The sequence below is a fragment of the Ahaetulla prasina genome, chromosome 10 (genome assembly GCF_028640845.1).
Source record: "Ahaetulla prasina isolate Xishuangbanna chromosome 10, ASM2864084v1, whole genome shotgun sequence".
NCBI lineage: Eukaryota > Metazoa > Chordata > Lepidosauria > Squamata > Colubridae > Ahaetulla > Ahaetulla prasina.
The window spans coordinates 11,360,091-11,385,246 of record NC_080548.1 but is presented as its reverse complement, the minus strand read 5'-3'; the positions used below and the strand labels follow the sequence as shown (position 1 = coordinate 11,385,246).

The following is a 25,156-nucleotide window of genomic DNA, read 5'->3' as shown; positions in this document are numbered from 1 at the left end:
CCGTGTTTCTCAACCTTAGCAATTTTAAGATGTGTAGTTTTCAATTCCCAGAATTGGTTGGGAAATTCTGGGAGCTGAAGTCCACCCATCTTGAAGTTGCCGAGTTTGACAAACACTGATTTAGGGGCATGGTGAGCCAGATGGATTAGTGCCTGCTTCTGTTGTTGAGTACACAGTAGCTACAAATAGTTACTCTGTGTCTATACCCGAGCAATTGTAGTTTGATAAACAAGGCTCTAATGCAGGGGTATCAAACTGGCTGCCTGCGGCCTAGATGCGTCACGTGCAGGCCACGCCCACGCCAGCTCCGCAAAGGGAACAATGTCACGTGACGGAGTGAGTCTTGAACTAATTTGAATAAAGGAGCTTTGTTTACTTCTATTTCATGGAAACTTAATCCACTGTTAAATGGATTTTTAAAAAATGTAAAGCTATTTTAAATTTTAAAACAAATTTTAAAACTTTATTTAAAAAAAAACAGCAACCAGATAGGCCAATAGCTTGTGCGCTCTCCCTCTCTCTCTCCCACACACACACACCTAACCCCTGCATAAGAAACTATTTCAAAAAACTTTGCAAAAGTAGTTAAAAAGTAGGGGGGGGGAAAGCACCATGAAAGATTAAATCTTTATTTGCCTTTGGAAACAGAATGAAAGATTTTCTGGTTTTCCAACAAGTACAAAAAGGAAATCAGACACTGCAAAGGGAGAAGGGCCTGGACACTCAGGCTACTGATTTCAGGAGAGGGACGTTGGTCACTTCGTGGATACCATCTTTATCAATAAACCGGGCGTTGAAAGAAGGCAAGTTCAAGATGAAGCGTTTTTGGATCTGTAAGAGGGAGAGAAACCCATTTGGTTCGGCATTTGCAGCGAATCAGGTTAAGATCTTTATTATTTCTCAGGAGCCTCTTTCAGTTTCTTTGCCCCACTGATGCCCTAATGCCCCCCCCCAGTACCATCACCCCCCAGTAAACCCATCTATTAAAACTGTCCTCCATCCTTGCTTTGACAGTTAAGAAACTCAGGAGGTTAGAATTAAATTGTAAGCATGGAGAGGAGGAAGAACAGATATTTCCTACTGCCATCCCCAACTAGGGCTGGGAATTCTGGGAGTTGTTGTCCCAAGATATCTGGAGCATGCTCAGGCAAGGAAGGTTGCTTGTCTTTTAAACAATGACCCATAAAACATTCACAGGGGAGTGCAATGAAGGTGCGACTCACAGAGCCATCCTTTACACAGAATTGAGGGTTTTTAAATGGAAAATCCCACCACTGACCCTGCAAATCTCAGCCTGACTGAGAACTGCAAAAAAGAGGTATCTTTTTAAAGAAAAGAAGGTCTTATTTTATATCTCGTTGACAGCGTATTTGTATGGTCCATATTTTTAAGCATCTGTGAATTAAAGTCAGACTGAACCTATCAGGGGATTGAATCCAGAACAGAGTCCAGTTTCCATCTCCTCACAAATTAAGAAAAGCACTTTGAAAGTTCCATTTTAGCAGCATTGATCATCACCTAAAGCGGGAGTCTCCAACCTTGGTCCCTTTAAGACTTGTGGACTTCAACTCCCAGAGTTCCTCAGCCAACTTTGCTGGCTGAAGGACTCTGGGAGTTGAAGTCCACAATTCTTAAAGGCACCAAGTTTGGAGACCCCTGACCTAAAGGGCATAAAACGAACTCGGCCTCCTCTTATGAATGTTGGAGAAATTATGGTACTCAACAAAGAGAATTTCACTCCATGTGCATCTTTAATGCCCGGTGGTAAAAATGTAGTCCTGCAAATTATATTAAACGCTGGAGTACGATGTATTGTCCTCTCTGCAATGCTGATGGTAAGAGAACAAGGAACTTACATCTTTTCAGATGGAGGAATGATGCACAATTTGAAACTGAACAAGGTGCCTTCACTTCTAAATTTGGTAGTGTGTAGGTCAGTGTTTCTCAACCTTGGCAATTTTCAGATCTGTGGGCTTCAACTCCACTGGCAGGCTGAAGAGTTGAAGTCCACACTTCACTGGGAGTTGAAGTCCACACATTTGAAAGTTGCCAAAGTTGAGAAACAGTGACGTAGACGGTATAACTGGCCGAGAAACTTATTTATAAACTGAAGCGGATCAAAGGGATCAGAAGAGAAACAGGGCAATTTTAACGTGGCAAGCTTCTTTCATGTCAAAGTAAAGAATTGGTACATCAACCACCACATTCATCAGCGTATACTATGAGAAAATACTTTCTGAACTGATTAATAAAATGTGCAAGAAAGAAAAAAGAGTGACAGCAGCTACTGGGCCAGTTTTATACTGCGAAGGCAGCTGGGATTTTCCTAGTCCTGATGGCATTTTAGGAGCCTCTCAATAGCAACCAAAAAATTTCACGTTCAGCCAGAGAATTCTGATTCTTAGTAATGTCACATAGCAATGGGCAGTATAAAAAGGTAAACAAATAAAGGTAAATAAATAAATAGTTTCTCATTCCATCCTCTCTGGAAATAGTATTAAAAAGACTACACTAGGACCTTTTCATGGACAAATGTCTCCCAAATCCTGCTTATTAAGTGTGCATCGATTTCCATTTTCCCCATTTTTAGTGAAAATGATAACATCACTGAACATAAGAATGAAACAGGCAAAACTCCTGGCCAGAAGAGGCCGAGGGGCAGGCAATTAGCATGAAAGATCTGTTTCTTTTTCCTTTTTTAAAAAAGAAAATGTGGAATTTTGAATCTGGAAGACATGAAGAAAATGAAGATCAGGAAGAAAAAAAGTTTCTTCTCTGGTAGCCAAGTCCACATCTGGCTGCCTTATAGAGATTCTTCCTACCGGCAAGAATATTTTTTTCCAGGGGGGTGGGGTGGGGTACAGAATGAGAATTCAGCAGCAGCAGACAGGCAAAAGAGCTGGCTAAACAAAGGGAAGCAAATACTGCATTGGTTTCCTGGGCTGAGGCAGGTCACTCACCTCTTCCAGACATTTCTTGAGAACTTCTATTGCTTCTTCACGGGTGATACCTGAAGGAAGAAAGGAGACCCCGGCAGACAGCTTTAATTAGTGGCCGAGTCTAGGAGCCCCCTCCCCCTCCAAAAAAACCTCTTTCATGAAGTTTGAGCAGCCTTTCAGTGGTGCACAAAGGAATTGAAGTCCCGTTCCCAGCTCGGAGAAAACTCATTCCACATGTAAGGACGATCACCTGTGCCCCAGCTCTGTGGCCCAACGAGGCGTCCAAAATCGATTTGTTCTGCATTAATGGGAAACCCGGCAGAATTCTGCCTCCCACGGCCAGGGGCTCGGAGAGACCGGGCACCACGGCCTTCTTGAGCTTATTATGGCTTTAAATTAGCTCCATCTGTCCATGCTTGGCTGCGAATCCCTCAAGAGAGCAAGGAGGTGTTCCTCTGCAGACTTTGAGTGCTTTGCTCCCTGTTGGGCATTGGGTCTTAACAATGGAAGTGGCACGTGTGCAGAGTGCCTCAGCTATTCTTACATTTCAGAAGAAAGCTTCGTCCATGCTGAGAACAACAAAGTGTGACAAAAATATGGGAGAAGGAGGGGGTTAGGGTGGGGAGGAAGGGAAATTTCTGCTCCATCACGGGGGGGGGGGGGCGGGGGGTGGAGCTGTAGGAAGGAAAAGGCAACCAAGAACATCTTAAAACAGATTAAGAGAAAGGGTAAGCTTGGCATACACATTGTCTTTTTTAATGCTTTCTACAGACTGAATTAGTTGGACATATCTCCCACTGAATTCTGCAGGACATTGGTTAGTTTGAGCAAACTTTTCATACTGATTTCAACAGAAGAGCCAAGGGCAACCAACACAGCACACACTGGGTTGAAACCAGATCCAGTTTGGCCTAGAGGTTAAGGCACCGGACTAGAAAGCAGGAGATTGTGAGTTCAAGTCCCACCTTCACACCAATGCATCATCACTTAGGAAAGCAGGAGATTGTGAGTTCAAGTCCCACCTTCACACCAATGCATCATCACTTAGGGTTGTTGTTGTTATGGGGAAAATAAGAGGAGGAAGGTGTGATGTATATGCTTGCCGCCTTACTTATAATGTAATAATAAAGGCAGAATATAAACCAGTGGTAGTCAACCTGGTCCCTACCGCCCACTAGTGGGTGTTCCAGCTTTCATGGTGGACGGTAGGGGTTTTGTCTGATATTGAAGCACTTTCCTTTTTTTAATTTAATTGACTTTTAAAAAAAATTTCATAGCATTATTTTAAAAAAAATTCATTAGGTTTTAATAAAATTCCCCATGACAATTTAAATTTCTGAAAATATACTATTTGTAACACCCACACATAAGTTTAGTTCCCATTACAGAAATGAAACTAAATGGCGCTATAGTGCGATCGCAAACAAAAGAGCCTCGTCCCAGAATAGCTCACACATCTCCCCGCACACCACCCAGCTGTAACAGACAAGCAGAGCTGGTAGCCGGCGGCCCCCCCCCCAAAAAAACCCCCAATCCATAATGTGCGAGAGGTATGCGCAGAAAACGATACACGGTGTATTACTGTGGAACCGGTGGGCAGTTAGAAAATTTTACTACTAACAGAGATACAAAAGTGGGCGGTAGGTATAAAAAGGTTGACTACCCCTGATATAAACAAACTATCTCTGATTTTTTTAAAAAAAGCTGCATTAAGAATCTGGAACCTACAAAAAATTATTTGGGGAAATGGGGACGATTTTATGTTACCAAAGTCTACAGAATGTTCTCTACAGATTTTGAGAAGCGTTATACTGTGTTAGATTTATTATTATTAAATTTATACGCCGTCCATCTCACAGTCCAAGGCGACTCGGCTTCTAAATGTCCAGAAAAGTTGGTGAGCTCCATGTGCCTACATGTGATTAATAATACCTGGCTTACACAATGCCAAACCGACCTTCTACGAATCTCGATGGATAAAAATTTGCTTTATAAACATGAAACCTCTGCTTCACATTTATCAAACTCACCTGGTTTATAGTAGCGGTCAAGAATGCTGAGCGTGAGAAATGCCCCATAGCCATGAGCTGCAAAGGGAACTTTTGTTAAAGAGGCAAGATAATCCATGTAATAAAGGGCAGGACCATCATGTTCATCGTGGCCAGCGAGGAGCAGGTTGACGTGATAAGGACTCTGCAACAAAACCAAGGGGAAGGATGTGTATGTGTCAATAAACCATGTTGGCTGGAGATAATGTGTGATATATTTCCCAAATTATCTGGGAAAGTTAAGACTGAAGAAGAATGAATCAGGTTAACACTAACTTAGAATTGGATTTGGGCTGGAGAATTCTGGGAGTTGAAGTCCACAAGTCTTAAAGCTGCCAAGTTTGCAGAACTCTGCTTTAAAGTATAAGATATTATCCCAACACCTTTAGAGACCACCAAGCTGTGACGATGGCTACACCCCAGTGTTCAAGTTAAAAACTGAGTTTGGCGTTTGAATGTTAACCATCCATAAAGTGGACTGGACAAAGTTGATATTGATTTATTTAATGCTAGGTTAGTCGTCGTATGTTTAGTATTCCAGCCCTTCTGGGATGCTGAACATTACAGATCAGTAGAAATTTCTGGTGTGTTTCCAGGAGTCCCACGTAAGGTTTTAAGATGGGGTATTTGTAATCCATCATTGCTCATGAAGGGAGAAAGTTGAATTGCTAGTTAATAAATGCAAACAGCCAATTTGGTGGTGTGGTTAAGGCAGCCACACAATTGGAGAGACCTGTGTTAGACACAAAGCCAGCTGGGTGACTCTGACTCTCCTGCAATGACATAAAATCAACAATATTTCTAACCTCAGGCACAGAAAAGGAGCAGCAAGGTTTCCTCATTTAAACCTAAAACTCAGAAATGATTGGGAGTATGATTGGAGTAGACTCCATGGGCTACAGGTTTCTCACTTCTACCCAGGAGGATGCGTTCCTTTTAAGATATTATTAAACCATCAGACTCTGCCGGTGATAGATTATTTTCAGAAAGAAATATGGGGAAATGTTACAAGGGTTTGGGTCGGAAAGCCGCTCCTCACTCTTGGCATTAATTAGCCCGTGTTAACACTCCTTTATTTACACCTAAGCATCTTGCACATATAGAAGCCGTCAACACAAAGTTCTACTGTAATTGGCGAATCAAGTTCCGGACCACAAACATGGCTTCTAGATGCTAACTTTGAGCCGTGTCTGTGTCAGATGTCAAAGCATACATACATAAATGATGCACAAGCTAATTAGAGCCAGACAGCTGTGCAGCAACTTGATTGGGAAGGCTGTTTGGGTACAGGGGACTGCAGAAGGCACTCCAAGTTCTTTCTTATGCCTTTTCCCTGGTTTGCAGGGAGAAATAGAATAGAATAGAATAGAATAGAATAGAATAGAATAGAATAGAATAGAATAGAATAGAATAGAATAGATTTTTTTATTGGCCAAGTGTGATTGGACACACAAGGAATCTGTCTCGGTGCATAGGCTCTCAGTGTACATAAAAGAAAAGATACGTTCATCAAGAATCATAAGGTACAACACTTAATGATAGTCATAGGGTACAAATAAGTAATCAGGAAACAATATCAATATAAATCATAAGGATACAAGTAACAAAGTTACAGTCATAGTCATAAGTGGAAGGAGATGGGTGATGGGAACGATGAGAAGATTAATAGTAGTGCAGATTTAGTAAATAGTTTGACAGTGTTGAGGGAATTATTTGTTTAGCAGAGTGATGGCGTTCGGGAAAAAACTGTTCTAGTGTCTAGTTGTTCTGGTGTGCAGTGCTCTATAGCGTCGTTTTGAAGGTAGGAGTTGAAACAATTTATGTCCAGGATGCGAGGGGTCTGTAAATATTTTCACAGCCCTCTTTTTGACTTGTGTAGTATACAGGTCCTCAACGGAAGGCAGGTTGGTAGCCATTGTTTTTTCTGCAGTTCTAATTATCCTCTGAAGTCTGTGGTCTGTCTTGTTGGGCTGCAGAACCAAACCAGACAGTTACAGAGGTGCAGATGACAGACTCAAAAATTCAAAAAAGTACAAAAAATACAAAAAATTATAGACATGGGGAACTACACTTTAGGACAGAAGCTGCCCCCAAATCACCTTCTGCTCTCATTTGATGCCAATCATAAATTTAATTTACCCATGGTCTTGTTACTAAGCTGGGTACATTTCCATAAGATAGAGCTGCTACACACTAGCAGCTCCATTGCAGTGCACCACAGCATCCTAGCACATTGCATAACAGACATATGCAATAAACTCCATAAATTTGTAAAGGAATTCTCTTCTTCAGAACCTGTCAAGGCAGGAACTTCTACTGTAAAGGCATTTTTAAAGAAGTCACAAATTTCAACATTTAATTGGGTTGAGGCATGGGGGATGAGGGTGGGGTGCTCCCCGTATTTTACTCTCAATTTTGGGAAAGAAACTAAGATATAGGTTTGAAAGCAAACCGTTTGATATATTTTTAGGGGGGGGGAAATTGCATTTTGGGGGTTTCTTCATTTAATTGTTTTCAACTACATTTTCAGCAACTTTATCTACCCTTCTTGAATGGAAAACTGGGCTATCTAAAAATAAAAGTGAGTGATTACAAGAGTAACATTTGTGACATTCCCTAGAGCAGGGGTCTCCAACCTTGGCAACTTTAAGGATTCTGGGAGTTGAAGTCCTCCAAGCTTAAAGTTGCCAAGTTGAAGACCCCTGCCCTAGAGACAAACTGGGGACAAGGCACCAAGATCCCATTGTGTGATAATTCTTTAGCAAGGGTGGCCCTGCTGGCTGGGGAGATGTGGGATTTGGTAGTTGGAAGACACAAGGCTGGAGAAGGATGCCAGCTTTCCCTTTCAAAGAGTTATTCAGACTATAATGCAAAGCCCACCAAGAGGGAACTGAAATGTTCTAAAGTAAGGAAGGATATAAGTTAAATGTTTTTGCCCGGAAAGGAAGAAAAGATAAATGAGCACAGATCAAGACAATATATACTACTTGAGGAAAGGGTCATATAAATCTAGATTATTTAATTATGGAAGCTCCCTGCTGTTCCCCTGTACCCTTGGCATGAGTCTTATTTACTTGCTTCTGATGTAGGAGATGACCAGGCTAAGCTCTAGGGCGAGGTCAAATGCATCATCAGTTTAGAGCCGTGATGGCAAACCTATGGCATGCATGCCAGAGGTGTGTCGTCTCTGTGGACATGCACGCCGTCGCCAGCTGCTCTTCTGTTTCTGACACGTGCCATGTGCGCCGGCCAGCTGGTCTTTGTGCGCGCTGGAGCACTGGTCTTTGGGTTTCCGGTGTTCCGGTGCACACGAAGACTAGCTGGCTGGCACACATGTGTTCCCATTTGGGCACTTGGTACCGAAAATGTTCACCATCACTGGTTTAGAGTTTTTACACCCCTGTAACAGATCTAAATCCAACCTCCCACTTAAAGTCGATTGATTCCTATCTGATGACAGTTTGCCTTGACCATTAGTACAGGGGTCTCTAACCCCCAATCCATGGACCGCCACTGGTCCATGGTATGCCAGCAACCGGGCTGCGCAAACAAATGAAGCCCGAGGTATATAGGCAGCACGAAAAACCAGGCCTCCTCTAGTTTCCGGAAAAAACTTTCTCCATGGAACCGGTTCCTGGTTCCCAAAAGGTTGGGGGCCACTAGGTTAGTAGTTCAGATTCTTGTGTATAGCATGAAATAAACTTATAGTACGTTTCAATTCTATCCTGGTTCCTGACTTCTTGCACCTGACATCTGGTCTGCTTTTGCTGACAAGGTGGGTACATGTTGACTTGCTGGGAAAAAAATATAGCTGATCCTCAGGGTGTTTGTAGCTGAGTAACAACCTGCCTGTAAATTGTGAACCCTAGCAACAAACATGAAGATCCACTTTAGATTTTATAATTACAAGTTATAATTACAAGTGATTGGTATTTTTTTTTAAAGGGCAGTTAGGAAAGTTTCAACTTGTTGGCGGGCAGATTAAAAGGGAAGATTCAGGCAGAGCATTTAGAAATAATGTCAGTACAATGCTGGAAAAATGGGGGAAGGGACTGCAATCTCTACCCCATTATTCTGATGTAAAATAACAACAGTGATTAGAAAGAGCGTGACATCCTTCAACATTTACAACTGGAAGGAACAGTGGTGACAACTACACCACCAACACACACAGCAAAATTGGTGACAAATGATTTGGGGGGTGAGGGGGAGAGAGACTGGCATCTGACATCTGGCGGAAGCCAAAGTCGCAAGCGAGAGGAGGAAAAGGGAACAGGGTGTGAGGAAGGCATCCCACCAAGCGTGGACAATCAGCAAGGAGCTGATAACCTGCCTTTGGGTCCAGGCCAGGCTGAGCCACCTATAATTAAACGCTTCATAAGAAGCTACATTTGACTGGAGAATGGTAATGCCCGCGTTGGGAATGAAAGGGATGGCACCCTGCAATTCTTTATGCAACCTCAATAGTCGCCTTGGCATTCTCAGAGATAAATAGGAAGATAAGGACGAAAGAAAATGCAGAACTCCTAATTTGTATTTGTTAAGAAACTGCGTTTCCAAACGGATGCAGATCCCACTCGGTTTGCAGGGACTCAAATGATTCACTGTGCAAAACCAGCAAGAACCAATTTAAATCAAAACTCTCTGGATTTGTGATGTCACAAAGTTAATTGCCCCATGTGGGCTTTGGGACATGCACAGCATGTAAAAGCATCCTCTGGATGACACTGCTGATGTGGTGAACGGCGGCAGCAACAAGTGGCGGTGATCCACGCTGCCTGGAACAGCAATTGGCGGTATTCTGGGAGACTGATCCAATCACCGGTAGGCAGAGGTGTGGTGAACAGCGGCAGCAACAGGTGGTGGCGACAGGCTGTTTGCCACCGCTGCCTGCTGCCACACCAACCTCCCCCCCCCCCCCCTGCAGCCTGGTCTGTGATGCAATATTGGCTCCATAAGACGCACAGACATTTCCACGTACTTTTTTTTGTGGGGGGTGGAAGTGCATCTTATAGGGGAAAAAATATGGTAATTGCAAAACCAAGCATGACCCTTGACTCTAAGATGTCTAAAATTTGTGTAATGGGGTGTGGGGATGATCTTGAGGCACCGGGGGAAGAGATGCTGCCAAGTGAACTATAGACAAGAGGAAGTGAAGCCCACAATTATTCAACAGGCCAAAAAAGAAACCTAGGAAGGTGCCGTCTTAATGGATCAGGCTGTTAAGGAGATGGTGGGAGATTTGTATTTTCAGACTTGAAAGATTCTGTTAAGCAGCCTTATAAATAGAATTGGTTCATCTGGTCATGTTTCCCGTCTGGTTTACTTGGATATTTGCAACATTCCAGATTGTGGGAAAGTTAGCATTTGTCTTGTGGGAATCTAAAAGAAACATGGTTCATGAATTGGCAAGCAAACAACCCAGAAAGAGCAAGCCTGCTTAAATCCATACAGCATAAGTTCCCAAGTAGAAAACAGCTATTGAAAAATGACTTCTTGAGAAAAGGAAAAAATAGCATTAAGAGCAGAGGAAAGTATCTTATTGGTCTTAAAAATCTTAATAGGGACCAATTAGTATTATATCACTATGTACATTATATTATATATAGGGACGCGGTGGCTCAGTGGCTAAGACGTTGAGCTTGTCGATCAGAAGGTTGGCAGTTTAGCGGTTTGAATCCCTAGCGCCACGTAACGGAGTGAGCTCCCATTACTTGTCCCAGCTTCTGCCAACCTAGCAGCTCGAAAGCATGTAAAAAATGCAAGTAGAAAAATAGGGACCACCTTTGGTGGGAAGGTAACAGCTTTCCGTGCGTCTTTGGTGTTGAGTCATCCCGGCCACATGACCACGGAAACGTCTTTGGACAGCGCTGGCTCTTCGGCTTTGAAACAGAGATGAGCACCGTCCCAGACAACTAGCATGCATGTGCGGGGGGACCTTTACCTTATATTATATATACAATATCTAGTTGGAAGGAAATGGTAATTTGTGGAAAAGAGAAAATCCAAGAACATTAAGACGGAATGTACAGAAAAGCCACTGAGATTCAGCCCACTATAAGCTGATGCACAATGAATGAAGGGGGAAACTCTTAACTTCATCTATACTGGTGGCTTCATCTTTATTTTCTTTAGCTATATTCTATCAACTTTATATTCACTGATGGCTTCGAATCATCCAATCAAGTATCCTCCAGAAGGATTATAAAAGCTCACTGGTTTTTTTTTTCTTTTCTGCATATAATAATCTTGTAAACTAATAACTGCTGTAAAGAAAATTGGAAACTATTTCTTTATATTTTCTTTTTTTCCACTTATTTTCTATAGTGTTGGCTTTTGGTTTTTTCTGCCTTTTTTTCTTTCTTTTAAATATTACTTTATGTTTAGTTTTTATATTTAAAGTTTAATAAAGTTACACTAAAATAAGAATTAGTAGTCAGCCTGGGCACTCACAAGCAACACCTAGAACAGGGGTCTCCAACCTTGGCAACTTTAAGCCTGGAGGACTTCAGCTCCCAGAATTTGCTAGCTGGGGCATTCTTTGCTAGCGGGGGCATTCTGGGAGTTGAAGTCCTCCAGGCTTAAAATTGCCAAGGTTGGAGACCCCTGACCTAGAATACTGCCCAAAGTAGCTGGAGAACATCAGGGTAGAGGAAGTGGGTCTGAATAGGGAGCATCTCACCAGGAAAATTATCTTGAAGATATTGCAAGAGCTTAAAGGCAAGTTTCGGGGGGAGGGGACTGTTGTAACTGAAAGGTCAATTTTTTTGCCTGAGAAGACTGTTCCTTTTCCCTCCATATCTCTCAAAAACATTACTTTTCTTCTCTGCCATTTTAATAACACAGCTCTTTAAAATTAAGAATTTGAGGGAAGAGCCATCAAGCTCCGATGCTCCTCTGAATTATAAAGCAAACTAAAATGTGGGGTTTTGCAAAACAAACGGGAGCACCCAACATATTTTGAGGGAAGCTGTAACGTGAAACAGATTGCCCTATCAAACTTATGCATCTTATAAAAAGGACCAGCAATGTGCTTTGACATTTTAGCTCAAAAACTGTCAGTCTCAATTAGACCCCAATCCATTTCAGAAGCCACAAAGAGCTGCCCCAGAAATTCCCAAGTAGAGCATGAAGCATTGGTCTAAACCAGTGGTCTCCAACCTTGGTCCCTTTAAGACTTGTGGACTTCAACTCCCAGAGCAAAGCTGGCTGAGGAACTCTGGGAGTTGAAGTCCACAAGTCTTAAAGGGACCAAGGTTGGAGACCACTGGTCTAAACCATGAGTCTCCCATTAATTATTAACCAAGATAGCAGACCCAACTATCTTCAGAGATCTCTTAAAACCCTCCCAGAACTCGTCTGGGTTCCAACTCCCATCAGTCAAAACCAACATGGCTAAAGTCTAGGGCGAATGGGAACTGTAGTACCTGATAGTTCCACTCCTGTTTTAACCTTTAACGCCTTTCAAATAGGTAGCTGTTGTGTTTCAGGGAAGTATTATGAAGAAAACCTACCACCAACCAAATTTTATGGGCAATTCCAAATCCGGACTGCACATAGCCACTGAGCGGCATTTTGTGGCCAATACACACATGCAAATATAAACAGATGCCTTTCTCTCTACCCAGGCCACCAAATGTATATTATTTACTTCTGGAGTTAATTACTGTTAGTTTACTAGATATAACCTAGTATTTAACATGGACAATAGAAAATTACCAATATTTAGCATGGGCAATATAGAATTACAAACCACAAAACAAAATGCTATATATAAGAAACATTTGCTTGCACACGGAAAATGCAAATGTTCAGAGTGTGTAAAATGCTGGTATGAATTCAGAGAAGAAAATTCAAGGCAGCAAGAGATCAATCAAGCTGGGGCAGAGGATGCCAAGTTGGAAAAGTTGCCATTTTCATATCTGGGAAATAAACTGATGTGGGTGAAATCTCGATGTCCCGGTTCCAAGAATACGACTCCTCTAATTCTCCTCATTTTACAACAAACATGAAAAGTTATTGGGGGGGAAAAAAATTTGGGGCATTTCCCAGTCATTCACATGGAAAGATTTGCAAAGGAACTTTCCATTTGTTTATTCCAAGTTTATAAAGATAGAATCTACTGAAAAGAAAAGTTTACCTGGTCCTACAATGCTATTAGGCATAACAAACAACTTGAAAATCGTGAGAGCTTTGAGGTCCCACTCATGCTCCCCCCCTTTTACATATATACACCCATATACGTACACATTCACTAACCCCTGCAGGATGAAATAGGATGGGAGTTATTGATAAGAAAAAGGTGTATGCAGTTGTAATGTTAAACTAGTTACCAACAAATCTATGAAATCACACGTGGATTTGCAAACCAGTTTGGCTCTAGGATTTCTATTTTCTAAGACTGCATGTTACATTTTTAATTCTAGATCTCACAGCTTTACCCTAACGTGAGATTTCATTGGTGCGTGCAAAAACCAAGCACTGCCCTTCTGACATCTCAACCTTCAGAGCAAATGAAAGGATTCCATTCTAATGCATCTTGCCATTAGAATCACTTAACAGGGAAGAGTCTGAGCAGTAACTTACTGGGCATATCCCATATTCCCATAATCTGGGAATTATCAGCACCAATTCTACCATGAAATCCCTTCCCTGCATTGATATGTTCTCAGGTTTTGTGCAATTTCATATTCAGACTTTATCTATGCAAGTAGGCCTTGACCTATGACGATAATGGAGCTGGAATTTCCTTAGTATATCATGACGGTTGTAAATCGAGGTACTTATGTGACCAGCCTGATTTTATGGCAGTCATTATTTATTTATTTATTTATTGTTTATATTTGCAAACTCTGTGGCTCAGTCTGGTAAGACAGTCTGTTATTAACAGCAGCTGCTTGTAATTACTGCAGGTTCAAGCCCCACTAGGCCCAAGGTTGACTCAGCCTTCCATCCTTTATTAGGTAGGTAAAATGAGGACCCAGATTGTTGGGGGCAATAAGTTGACTGTATATAATATACAAATGGATGAAGACTATTGCTTGACATAGTGTAAGCCGCCCTGAGTCTTCGGAGAAGGGCGGGATATAAATGCAAATAAAAAATAAAATAAAATAAAATAAACTCATTGTCTGGAATGAGCACTTTTTGTTGGAAACTGGATGCAAATGCTAGTTTCCAGCAAAAACCCCCCACCAAACATTATAAATCGCAGTCATGTGACCAGGGGATTCTGCAAACGGCTACAAAGGTGGGCTGGTTGCAAAGTAACCAAAATGTGATCATGTGACCAGGAGGGGGCAGCTTTTGGAGCTTCAAAATTGGGTTGGTTTTGCCAGGGGTCGGCAACTTTAAACACTCAAAGAGCACAAAGGTCCTAACCGGAAGCCCCCCGTTCAATTCTGGAGCCGACTGGAACTCCGGTTCCCCCACCATAGAGTCTCCTCCTAGAACAGCGTCCTTTTTCCTATGCTGACCGGAAGTCCAGTTCCCTCACCATAGAGTCTCCTCCTAGCATGGCGTCCTTTTTCCTCTAGCTGTCCTAACCGAAAGCCCTATCAATTGTGGAGCCGACCAGCAACAAGGAGCCGCAGCAGAGGGATGAAAGAGCCACATGAAGCTCCAGAGCTGCGGGTGGCTGACCCCTGAGCTAAGCGATCAGTCAGAAGTCAAGAACTACCTTGACTTATATCTGTTTGCTTAGAAGGACTACATTAGAAGGATTTCATATGACTTACAAATAAAGAACCTTAGGAATTATGGCAGTGAATTGCCATTATCCCCTCTACCCCAGCATCCAAAACCAAAATTTTTAAATTTGGAATCATTAGAAAATAAACTGAAAATAACATTGCCCATAACCTGACTTTATATATAAGCAACAGCTAGATTACACCCAAGTCAGGCAATTGCAGTCACTGCCTTCCTAAAATATATTGTATAGAGATTGGAAGATTTAAAAACAAAAACAAAAACCAGGATTCTCCAATGCTGTCAAGTGTCAATCAGGATTTGCCTTTTATTCAGAATGCAAGGCTGAGCAATGCTAAAAGAGGAAGGCATCTTCCCTCCCTGCTGCACCAAGTGGCATGACTGTGGTGTCAAAGTGCACCGTTTGCTGGAGGGCCCTGCCATCTGCAAGAGCGCAACATTTCATCTCCGGTAAACAAACACATCTGCCTCTGCCAGTGTCCTCCCTGCTGCGTAGCCCATCTGGAGCAGGTAAGCTAGAAGGCAAACTCAGCCGTGGAAGGAAGGGAGGGAGAGCGAGAGGCAGGATCAGGCCTCCAGGGACCTGGCATGCAGAGGAAGGAGACATGGTCTCACCATGTCACATCCTGCTAACCCGGCTTTGCCAAGCGGCATGTTAAATTGCCTTCGTTAGTGAAGATGCTCCAAGCCAGTGTCACCTGGGCCATCTGCTCCGAAGGTCACGTGAACCTGCAAGGCCATGAAAACAGGCAGCTGGGAGAACATTTGGGGAAAGACCAGTAATTGTATGCAGACACATCCGGGGAGGGGGGAGGGGGGAGGGGACAGAGATCTTCCTTACAGCTTAGGAGAAGGAGAAGGGGGGAGTTGGTAGAATATTCCTTTCTTGATCCTCCTTTTCTTAAGACCTGAGGAGGAGGAGGAGGAGGAGGAGGAGGAGGAGGAGGAGGAGGAGGAGGAGGAGGAGGAGGAGGAGGAGGAGGAGGAGTTGAAAGATAACCTGCAGAATATATAACAGCAGGAAAAATTGCCCAGGTTGGTGTTCATTTGAAAATCAAGAGACCAAGTCAAATGACAAGCCGGTTTCCCAAAATGAAAATATTATTCTGCAGAAAAATTAGAATTAAACAGAAACCCAGAAACAAATTTTAAAAAAAAACTATTAGGAAACTTGAACTCGGGGACATAATTGATATTTAACCATTGCAATGTAGAAATTGAAACGATTTTTGGCCTTAATCACCACAAAGAACAGGGACTGCTAACAATCCAATTTGCAGATTAGATTTTAAGAAAAATACATTTATCTTTTAGTTCAAGGCAGAAGTTAGTATGAGCTGAGTGATGCCTATATTGTAAAATTACACTCATTACACAGTCCAGATCAATTCAGCAGCAAATGACCTTCACACTTGCATGTGTCTACCTCCTCCCCTCATATGCTCCAGTTCTCCCCCTGAGTTATGAAAATGGCAGTTCAGGTCAAATAAAAGTTCCAACCCTAATATGAGGGTGGTAAACCATGGTTTGTTCAGGCCAGGGAGTGACTGTAGGAAACAATGCAGAGCACCAGATTGGGCCAAGGTAGTTGGCTTGAAAACAATGTCTATGTTCAAAGAGATGCTAGACAGTCACTGCCTTGGATGTCTTAATTTGGATTCCAATACTGAGCCCTTCTGAATCTATGATTCTATAAACCTGACTTCTGCAAGGCTGGACAGGAAGTGGTCCTCAGTCAGGAATAAAAACCGGCCAGCTTGCCATGCCATCCCAGGTGGCAAACCCTCTTCCTTCTCTACCTCTGAGCCTCATGGAAAAGCTGATCACAACTAAAGAACATTAGATAACTGGTGATCAATCAACAATATATCTCAACCCTAACCATTTCAGCAGAATGAAAGAGAAATAGCAATAGCACTTAGACTTATATACCGCTTCACAGTGCTTTGCAGCCCTCTCTAAACGGTTTACAGAGTCAGCCTATGGCCCCCAACATTCTGGGTCCTCATTTTATCAACCTCAGAAGGATGGAAGGCTGAGTCAACCTTGAGCTAGTGAGTACTGAACTGTCGAACTCCTGGCAGCTGGCAGTCAGCAGAAGTAGCCTGCAGTACTGCATTCTAACTACTGTGCCACCACGGCTCTGTCTAACACAACTGAGGGTCAAAATATATTATAAGGAAATCAGTAGATTAAAACATAGTTGTTGTTTTTAAAGGAGACGATTTCTTGCAAAAAGACTAAGAAAACTATTCTGACACACCCAGATTGTATATATACAAAGACCATTTTTTAACAATATTTATTATATTACCGTATTTATTTTAAGTTTCATGTTCAGTTTTTACATCAAACAATACTTCTCTACTTTATTGTATTAGCCTGTCTTTGGAAAGAAATTAAACAGAATCTGCTGATTTGCATGAGAATTGAAGGCCTTATTTCAGCTTATTTTTATGGTTTAATTTCTTTCTGTTATTTGAGGGTGTTAATGTGTAGTTAGGGGTGATGGATGGGATTATGTTTTGCTTTGCAAGTGCTGGATTTGAAAATAAGTCTTATAACAGCAAAAGCAGGATGGCATAATGAAACACTTGACAAAATTATTTGTCTATTCATATATCTATGCATACATGCAATGCATGTAATCTATATGGCCACCCAACTCAAACTATGTTTGTCTGGGAGGTGCACAAACCAAACCAACCATAAATAATCAAAATGACCCATGAAAACATACTAAACAATAAAATAGAGCTTGGCTTAGAGGCCATCCCAAATGTCTCATGCTTTGCCTTCAATTCCACGCAGATAAAAATTAAGAGACACAATATTTTCAAAGATAAATTGGAAATACAGTAAGTTAAATCAATTAATGTGCCAGGCGAGCTTGGGCTGAGGGGAAGAACATAAATGCCAATGGAGCAACAATAAAATACAGATGTGCAGGTAAAAAAGACAGATGTTAGGACAGCTTGAGAAAGGAAAAAATAGAGGGCATCACGAATGGAAAAAATAATCTCATAATGTACTGCTTGTGCAAGAGTAGGCAACATTTTGATGGCTAGATGCCATACATTGGTTTCTTGGGAAGGAAAGGGTTACTGAGGGCAAGGCAAGGGTTCTAGCTTACAAGCCAAGTGTGCTCCCTGGGACAACAATCACCGATGTATAACTAAATTAATTCCATCTTGAAAGATGTGGCATATCCTTGTTTCAGTGCAAAGAACATAATCCAGAGTGAGTTGCCAATGAAAAGACCATTTACAAGCATGTGTCTTTTTCACTCTATTCCCAGGTTCTGTCATTCGGCTGCTTCCAAACTGCCATGTTCTGGGCATGGAACATCTCAATGCTTCCAATCTCTGATGCTTTTTAACCCTTTGGAATGATGAACTCTTTTTATCAGTGGGATCATTTCAAGCTGAGAATGGGGGTGCATGCAAGGGCACACATTTTGACACATTGGAGTGCTGCACTGGCTAAAACAAAGGATACCATTTTCACAGCAATTAAGGCCAGTGAGGTTGGAAGCTTCCAAGGAAGGCATAAGAGTGATAGTGGCCTTTGAGGGTTATCAGTATGAAGCATCTACTGTTATACTATTGCAATGCAGGATCTGTGTCCTGTTCATTTTACTGCAGCGATTGCTTTGAATCTGCTGAAGGTAACTTATGGATGCTTAGGGACCTGATCTGCAACTAAGCAATGGCCAGGGAGATTTTGCAACTCATTCCAAATTAAAAACTCACAAGCCTGAACAAGAGCACAAACAGCTGACACTGCTGAATTGAGACTACTGATCTAGCTGATTTCTTCCACAAATGGATAATTGGCAATTATTGGAATTGACACCCAGTAGATCTAGTGCACAGACTGGTTTACCCTGATCGAGTATTGAGTTTTCACCTGTAAGATGACAAAAGTTTAACCTGGGCCTGGAATTATCAGTAGGGCCCAGTAGTACTGAAATTCTGCCTCAGAATTATCCCCTCCATGGAGCCATGGCCCCTCCCTCCTGTAAAAAAAAATCCTAAACAAGAGGCTAATCATAGGCAATTTCCATTTTTTATTTGGTTTTTTCTGCCCTGCAGCATTTAGTCATGAGTACGCACATGCTTGTATTTATTTTTCTTAAAAGGAAGGATAGTACACCAACCATATCAGAAGCAGCTGGGAGAAAAATGCTGGATCAAGAAACTTAGGGGAAGGAGAAAAGTGGACATAAATGCTTTCTTTGTCTTTCTACAACCCCAGCTCAGAACAGGTGTTTTGTAGTTGCTGCAAGCTCATGATGGTTTGAATCATGTCCCCACCATACACTGTTCAGGAAGTTTAGAAAGCCACATTCTGACTCTTAATCTACGGTAAAAAGACTGTTCTTTCCTACTTTAAGGATGTGTTAGCCTTGCAAGATTAAATCATCTTTCAGATGGATGTTGCAGCAAATAAATCAGGTTTGAGTTTAAGATTTTTCATCACTTTCCATATATACTGGAGGAAACTCAGTGCTTTTTTCATGATTTAGAAAACGTTTTGCAAACATGGCAACTTTAAGATATGTGAAATTTTAAAACCCAGAATTCTTACACTCCTGGGAGTTCTGGGAGTTGAAGATTACACTTCTTAAAGTTGCCAAGTTTGAGTAACACTGGTTTAGAACAATCCACAATATCTAGTATTCAGATCATAATTTCAATTATGGCAACTATGCCTTGGGATCCTCCAATACTACAATGGCTGCATTTTAGCCCCATGCTAATCAAAGACCCCATTAGCTTTCAGAACTATAAATGTACCTTACAGAATCCTTGGGCCAGAACCTGATTTCCACACTTTTGGCTTAACATCCCTACAATTAGTACATTGGAATAAAGGAGGCAAAAACCAAATTCCAGACTTAAACACTTTTGTTCAGCTTCTTTAAGTCTTGGACTTTACTTTTCGTTATGGTTTCTTAAAAACTATTTATTTGCACAAATGATCTCTTATGATTCTAGGAGGCTCACAACAATCCATTAAAAAAAAGTACTTCTCCCTAGATACCAGACTAAGCAGCCTCCCTGCTCAACCCCCAAGCTATTCCAATGCTCAAGGGGAGAGTCAGGCCTTCACGGTTGTTCAGAAGGCGAAAAAGGTAGGATCACTCAGAATTCAGGTGGGACGCCATTTGTAATACACTGGATTATAAACAGCAATCTGACTTGAAATAGGCCATCAGTTCATTACCTCAGTCCTGTATACACAAACTTCTCTAACCCTCTGGAACTGTTGGTGGTTTATGTGTAACATACTTCCTGTTACCATTCAAGCCTTCCCACAATCACTCACAGATGACCTTAGCCATGATAGTTATTTGTTGTCAACTGCCACCTTCAACTGCAATGTCCTCAAGATCCTACTGAAGCAGGAAGTCCTTCGAAAATGACACGTTTCTCCAAAAATATGAGCCATTTGTAAAGAAGCTCTATCACATTTTCGAGTGCATGGATCAAATTAAACCCCACAAAATTAGCCCCAATTAAAACCTCGCCCACCCCGGGGTGAGGCACACAGATAAAAAATAAGCTGGGGGGGGGATGGAGGGGGGGGGCGGAGCTGCCTTACTTACCAGGCCTCGCATGCCCTGACACCTGCGGCTTCTTATGCGGCCGCTTGCCACCACTTGCACCCAGCGCCCTGGCCTCCGTTTTGCCTTCAGATGCCTGCTGGAAGGTATCTGCAGCAGATAATGGAGCTCTAGTATCGGCTCAGATGCTTCCTGCAGGCATATGAAGGCAAAACGGAGGCAGGGGCAAGTGGTGGCAAGCAACCGCAGAAGTGGGCCAGCAGAGGGCTCCTGCTGGGTGGGGCTGTCGGTGCCACCGCCACGAGGTGAGTCGATAATTAGAACCCTCCAAAAAGAAGGCCTTGCCGGGGTTTTTTGTGGGTCAAAAGAAAATAAGACCCGGCCTTCTTTTTGGAGAAGCACGGTAGCTATTACAAAGAATCATGGAATATTAAAAGACTAAAGCCAGTTTTAAATACCTAGGTTGTTGGATTATGGAAACTGAAATTCAATGTATTGGGGAGGGACCAGGCTGTAGACAGTTTCCTTCAAGCAGTGACAGAACTGAAAGAAATGAACAGTTGGATCTGAAGATAAAGTTACAGGAGGAATCCTCCTCCTTGGCAGCCATCTGTATTTTCAATAAGCCTCATAGAAAGATCAGCAACAATGTAGGGCTAGGTATGGAAGAAATGAAAAAACGGATAAATCCTCCAACTAAAGTGAATCTCTAAATAGATTAGGCAGTTAACTTCTTACCCAGCATGCTCCCCTACTACTGTCTATACCTGAAATTATTTTCAGATTAACATTTTATCTTAAGGACAGAGAGCATGGATCATGAACCTGCCTCCCAGTAATAACCATCATTAAATGGCCATCTTAGAATTTTCCTCTTTTGATGTTTGTCATTATTCTATAATTTTAAAAGTTTTAATCCTAATTTAATTTTATTTTTACTGTTAACTTTTATAAGTTTATTTATCGGTTACATTATGTTGCACGCCATCCACGGCCTCTTTGTGAGAGAGATGGGCAATTTAGGAATATGAAATATAAATAAATAATCTTATCAGAAAATGATGAAATTGACACATCTGCAAGTTCCATTATTCTCTTACCACAAGGCTTGGGGAAAACGCATGATACATCCAAACAAACAGCCAATAAAAGATGACTGGCTTACCCTGCTCCGCAAGTAATCAGCCAGATTTCGGCGTGTGAAGTTGGCAGCTGCAGTTGGAGACAACTCATATCCTATTGTTAAGACAATAACACAATCATGTCTTAGGGCTACCTGGAAATTCACTCTAGCCTCATTGGAAGCAACTGTTTCAACTAAACTAAATGCAAAATTAAGTATTAAAATAGGACAGCTTCAACTTCAATTTTTTTATGAACAAGAACAGAAAGATGACTTAATAGTTTTGTACCCTAAACCTCTGAAGTCTTATTAATAAATACTCATGCAATATCTAAATATATGTATAAAAATGCTTGTACTCAAATTCTGCGCTCACAAAAACTGTGTGTAGACAGGGGGACAAAGCCAGAAATCTATAGAAGTAGAAGTAGAAATAATTATACTCAATCAAATATGTCAACAGCTTTATAGAACTTCTAAAATGTATCACTCATATGATACCCAAAGAAATTAAGGTGGATTTTAAAAATCTATGTATGTCATGCGGGATAGTTGAAGCTATTATTCTCGCATTCATTTTCTGAAATCAGATTGGTTGTATTTATTTCAAATGTAAGAGGCATTTACTGAAAGCCCTCTTCACTTAGATACACTCCTGTTAATCTGAATATGCAAACTGGACCTAAGAAACTTCAAGACAATAGCACAAGTACAAGAAACTAACAGTACTTTTAGCTGTCAGACTGAACATCAGGTAGAAAAACAAAAATGTCTAGCAACTGAGATAAGGACAAGAACAGATGAATAGAGAGAGTCCTATCCCATACAGTACTTGAAAACAACCTAAATCAGTTGTAATGTGGCGCCCTCGTTTCTTATTGGCTACTTTTCATAGAGACTCAGCTGCATCACTCACCATTCCTCATTTTATACAGCTGGACATTTTTCTGGATGTATTCTGCAAATTGTACAGTATCGCCAGCCTCCCCAACACACAGTAGCAAGATTTTCTCACTCATCTTGAACATCTTGTCATGATCTTTAACATTACGGAGGAAGAAAAGAAGAACAGGCACCAGTGTCAGAAAAAAGATTAATCAGATACAGGTTGTGTTACGACCACAATTGAGCCCAAAATTTCCACTGCTACGCAAGACAGTTGTTCAGTGAGTTTTGTCCCATTTTACAACCATTCTTGCCACAGTTAAGTGAACTAACTACAGTTGTTAAGTTAGTAACACAGTTGTTAAGTGAATCTTTCTTCCTCTTTGACTCTGCTTGTCAGGTCACAAAAGGTGATCACATGACACAGGACATTGCAATCGTCATAAATACATGCCAATTAATTCCACAGCATTTAACTTTCCATTATCTGAAATACAAATGTATAAACAAGCCCAACACATGACCGATGAGCCAAAAAGTCACCACGTTGTTTAGATTCTTCTTCTCTAATAACAATTGATATTTACGCTTTTGTAATGTAAAAATATTTAAATCAAAGGAGCAGCTGACCGATTTGTTGACAATTTTGCATTATGCTTAATGCATTAAATGTTCAAGGGAGCTAACAAAAATGTTTAAAAATGCAATTGAAAACATAAAATCACAGAATATTTTAAAAAAATCTAATTCTATGGATAACCATGCATGTTTAGTCCAGTCACTTGCAAATCTAATGGCTTTATTTGCAAACATGCAAATAACATGCAACATGCAAAGCTTGATAATTTTTCTTTTTATGTCTTAATATAGTATGCTTTTCCACTCTACAAACTGCATGGCTACTTTATAAATGTATTGGGCAAATCCAGAACACAATTGAGTAACCAAGTTTAGTACCCACATATACATTTTCACTCAAGAGTATAGTATGCTCCACTAGGTTAATATTTCTCTGTAAGGTGCACCACATTGTTCTATGTATTTCAGAAATACAATAATAATACAATAACGGGGAGCCCAGAGTGGCATGGAGCCCATCAAATGGCTTATTTGATTGACTGCTGTCACCAGGAGGTGAGGAGTTCTTGCTTTTATTATTTTTATATTGGGTTTTTTTTATCTCTGCAAGCTGCCAGGAGTCACTGAGTTGGGCAGCCATATAAATTTTCTTAAATGAAAAAAAAATGGGGAATACATAAAGCAGAAAGTGACGAAACTAACATGTAAATAGAAAACACATATTATGTGTTTGTGTTATATAGGTTTGTGTTGTGTTGTAGTAAAATCAATAAAAATTTTGGATAAAAAAAATCTTAAATAATTACAGTTTGATATTTTAATCCAGTACAAAACAAAGAGTTTCATACAAACGTATTGAATCTTGTTCCGTTTTCCCCAGGACTCCCATTCTGTTATGAGACTCCCCCAAACCAAACTCTCTGTCCCCACCAACTTTCCAAACATCTTGAAATGTCACCAATGACCTCCCATACATTCTGGGATCAATAGGCGAGAAAGGGAAATTAAGCCATTTGAGGGGATGGATTAAATACCCCCATTTGAGGGGAGGGGGAAATTAAAAATAACTCAGGATTTAGAAAAGGCCAAGCCAGACTCTTTAGTCTAACTGGCAGCTTCTTCGACCCTTTCCGAGAGCGTCGTCTTGAAGACGTAAAGGAGGCCGCCGCAACACCCTGACGTGCCTTCGCCCCTCCTCACCTCTCCTCACCCCGAGACCACACGAGGGTCATCCAAACGGTCCCCAGCCCCCCCACCACCACCTCCCCGCCGCTCGCCTAGGTAAAGTAAAACCCGGAGACTGACCGCGCTTCATGTGAACTATACTGGAAGCCGCGACGGTATCGGCGGCCACCAGCACGAAGTCGGGCCCTTGGATGCCGATGAGGTACTCCATGACTGCCCGAGCAAACGAAACCGAATCGCGAGCTTCGGTGACACAGCGAGAAGCCGGGGCGCCACGGCGCGGAGGAGTGACGTCACGAAAACATCCCGCGAGATCAGCTCCCTTCTCCTAGGCGTAGCCTCTATGGTTCCCGCCGAGATCACGTGGGCAGGTCTTCTCTATCTTGTTATTCAAGCGCCGCCCACAGCGGCTTCTCTTCCGCCTCCCTTTTAGCCAAAAGTCTTCAAACTTGGCCGCTCTAAGACTTGTGGACTTCAACTCCCAGAATTCTCCAGCCAGCAAACCTGTCTGGAGAATTCTGGGAGTTGAAGTCCACAAGTCTTAAAGCGGCCAAGTTTGGGGACCCCTGCTTTTAGCCGTAAATAACATCTTGCAAGTCTGAAAGCACCTGGCTCCCCGTTCACTTTTCTGGCCCAAGAAACTAGGGCAGGGGTCAGCAACCTGCGGCTCTGGAGCCGAATGTGGCTCTTTCACTCCTCTGCTGAGGCTCCCTGTCACCCACAATGTGTGTCACAACCACACTTTGTGTGACACCCTGACTAGGTGGTTCAGTGGCTAAGACACTGAGCTTGTCAATCAGAAAGGTTGGCAGTTCGTTGGTTCAAAGCCCTAGTACAGGTCTCCTGCGTGAGCAGGGGGTTGGACTAGATGACCTCCAAGGTCCCTTCCAACTCTGTTACTGTTAAAAACCTGCCTGCACCTGATTTATTGAGCTTTTCAATCCCCAGTAGACCAACTGTGAATAAATACAAGAAATGAAAAGTTTCAGAAGAAAACAGAATGTTTAATTCAACTACATATGTTAGTTTTGTGGCCGCTCAAGAAATAGTCAGGCATGGGAAGGGTTTTGTGGCTCCCGGCGTTTTCTTTTCTGTGGGAAACGGGTCCAAATGGCTC

At 41.8% G+C, this 25,156-nt stretch overlaps 1 protein-coding gene across 1 annotated transcript; it reads right to left on the bottom strand.

The window, feature by feature from the left end:
* Window positions 1–615: 615 nt before the first annotated feature.
* On the bottom strand, window positions 616–24,324 carry PSMB2 (proteasome 20S subunit beta 2). The gene is made up of 6 exons (XM_058195993.1): window positions 24,160–24,324; window positions 22,307–22,429; window positions 21,433–21,503; window positions 4,970–5,132; window positions 2,961–3,010; window positions 616–831 (listed from the first exon to the last, which is right to left on the bottom strand). Exons 1-6 carry the CDS (start codon window positions 24,248–24,250, stop codon window positions 724–726), a joined length of 606 nt encoding a protein of 201 aa, XP_058051976.1. The 5' UTR covers window positions 24,251–24,324; the 3' UTR covers window positions 616–723.
* Window positions 24,325–25,156: the final 832 nt, after the last annotated feature.

Coding starts and splice junctions, on each gene's coding strand:
- PSMB2 (XM_058195993.1), bottom strand. CDS start 24,250: ATGGAGTACCTCATCGGCATCCAAGGGCCCGACTTCGTGCTGGTGGCC. Junction 3,011..4,969: donor TGACCGCTACTATAAACCAG/GTGAGTTTGATA, acceptor TTCTTCCTTCAG/GTATCACCCGTGAAGAAGCA. Junction 832..2,960: donor TCAAGAAATGTCTGGAAGAG/GTGAGTGACCTG, acceptor TCCCTCTTACAG/ATCCAAAAACGCTTCATCTT.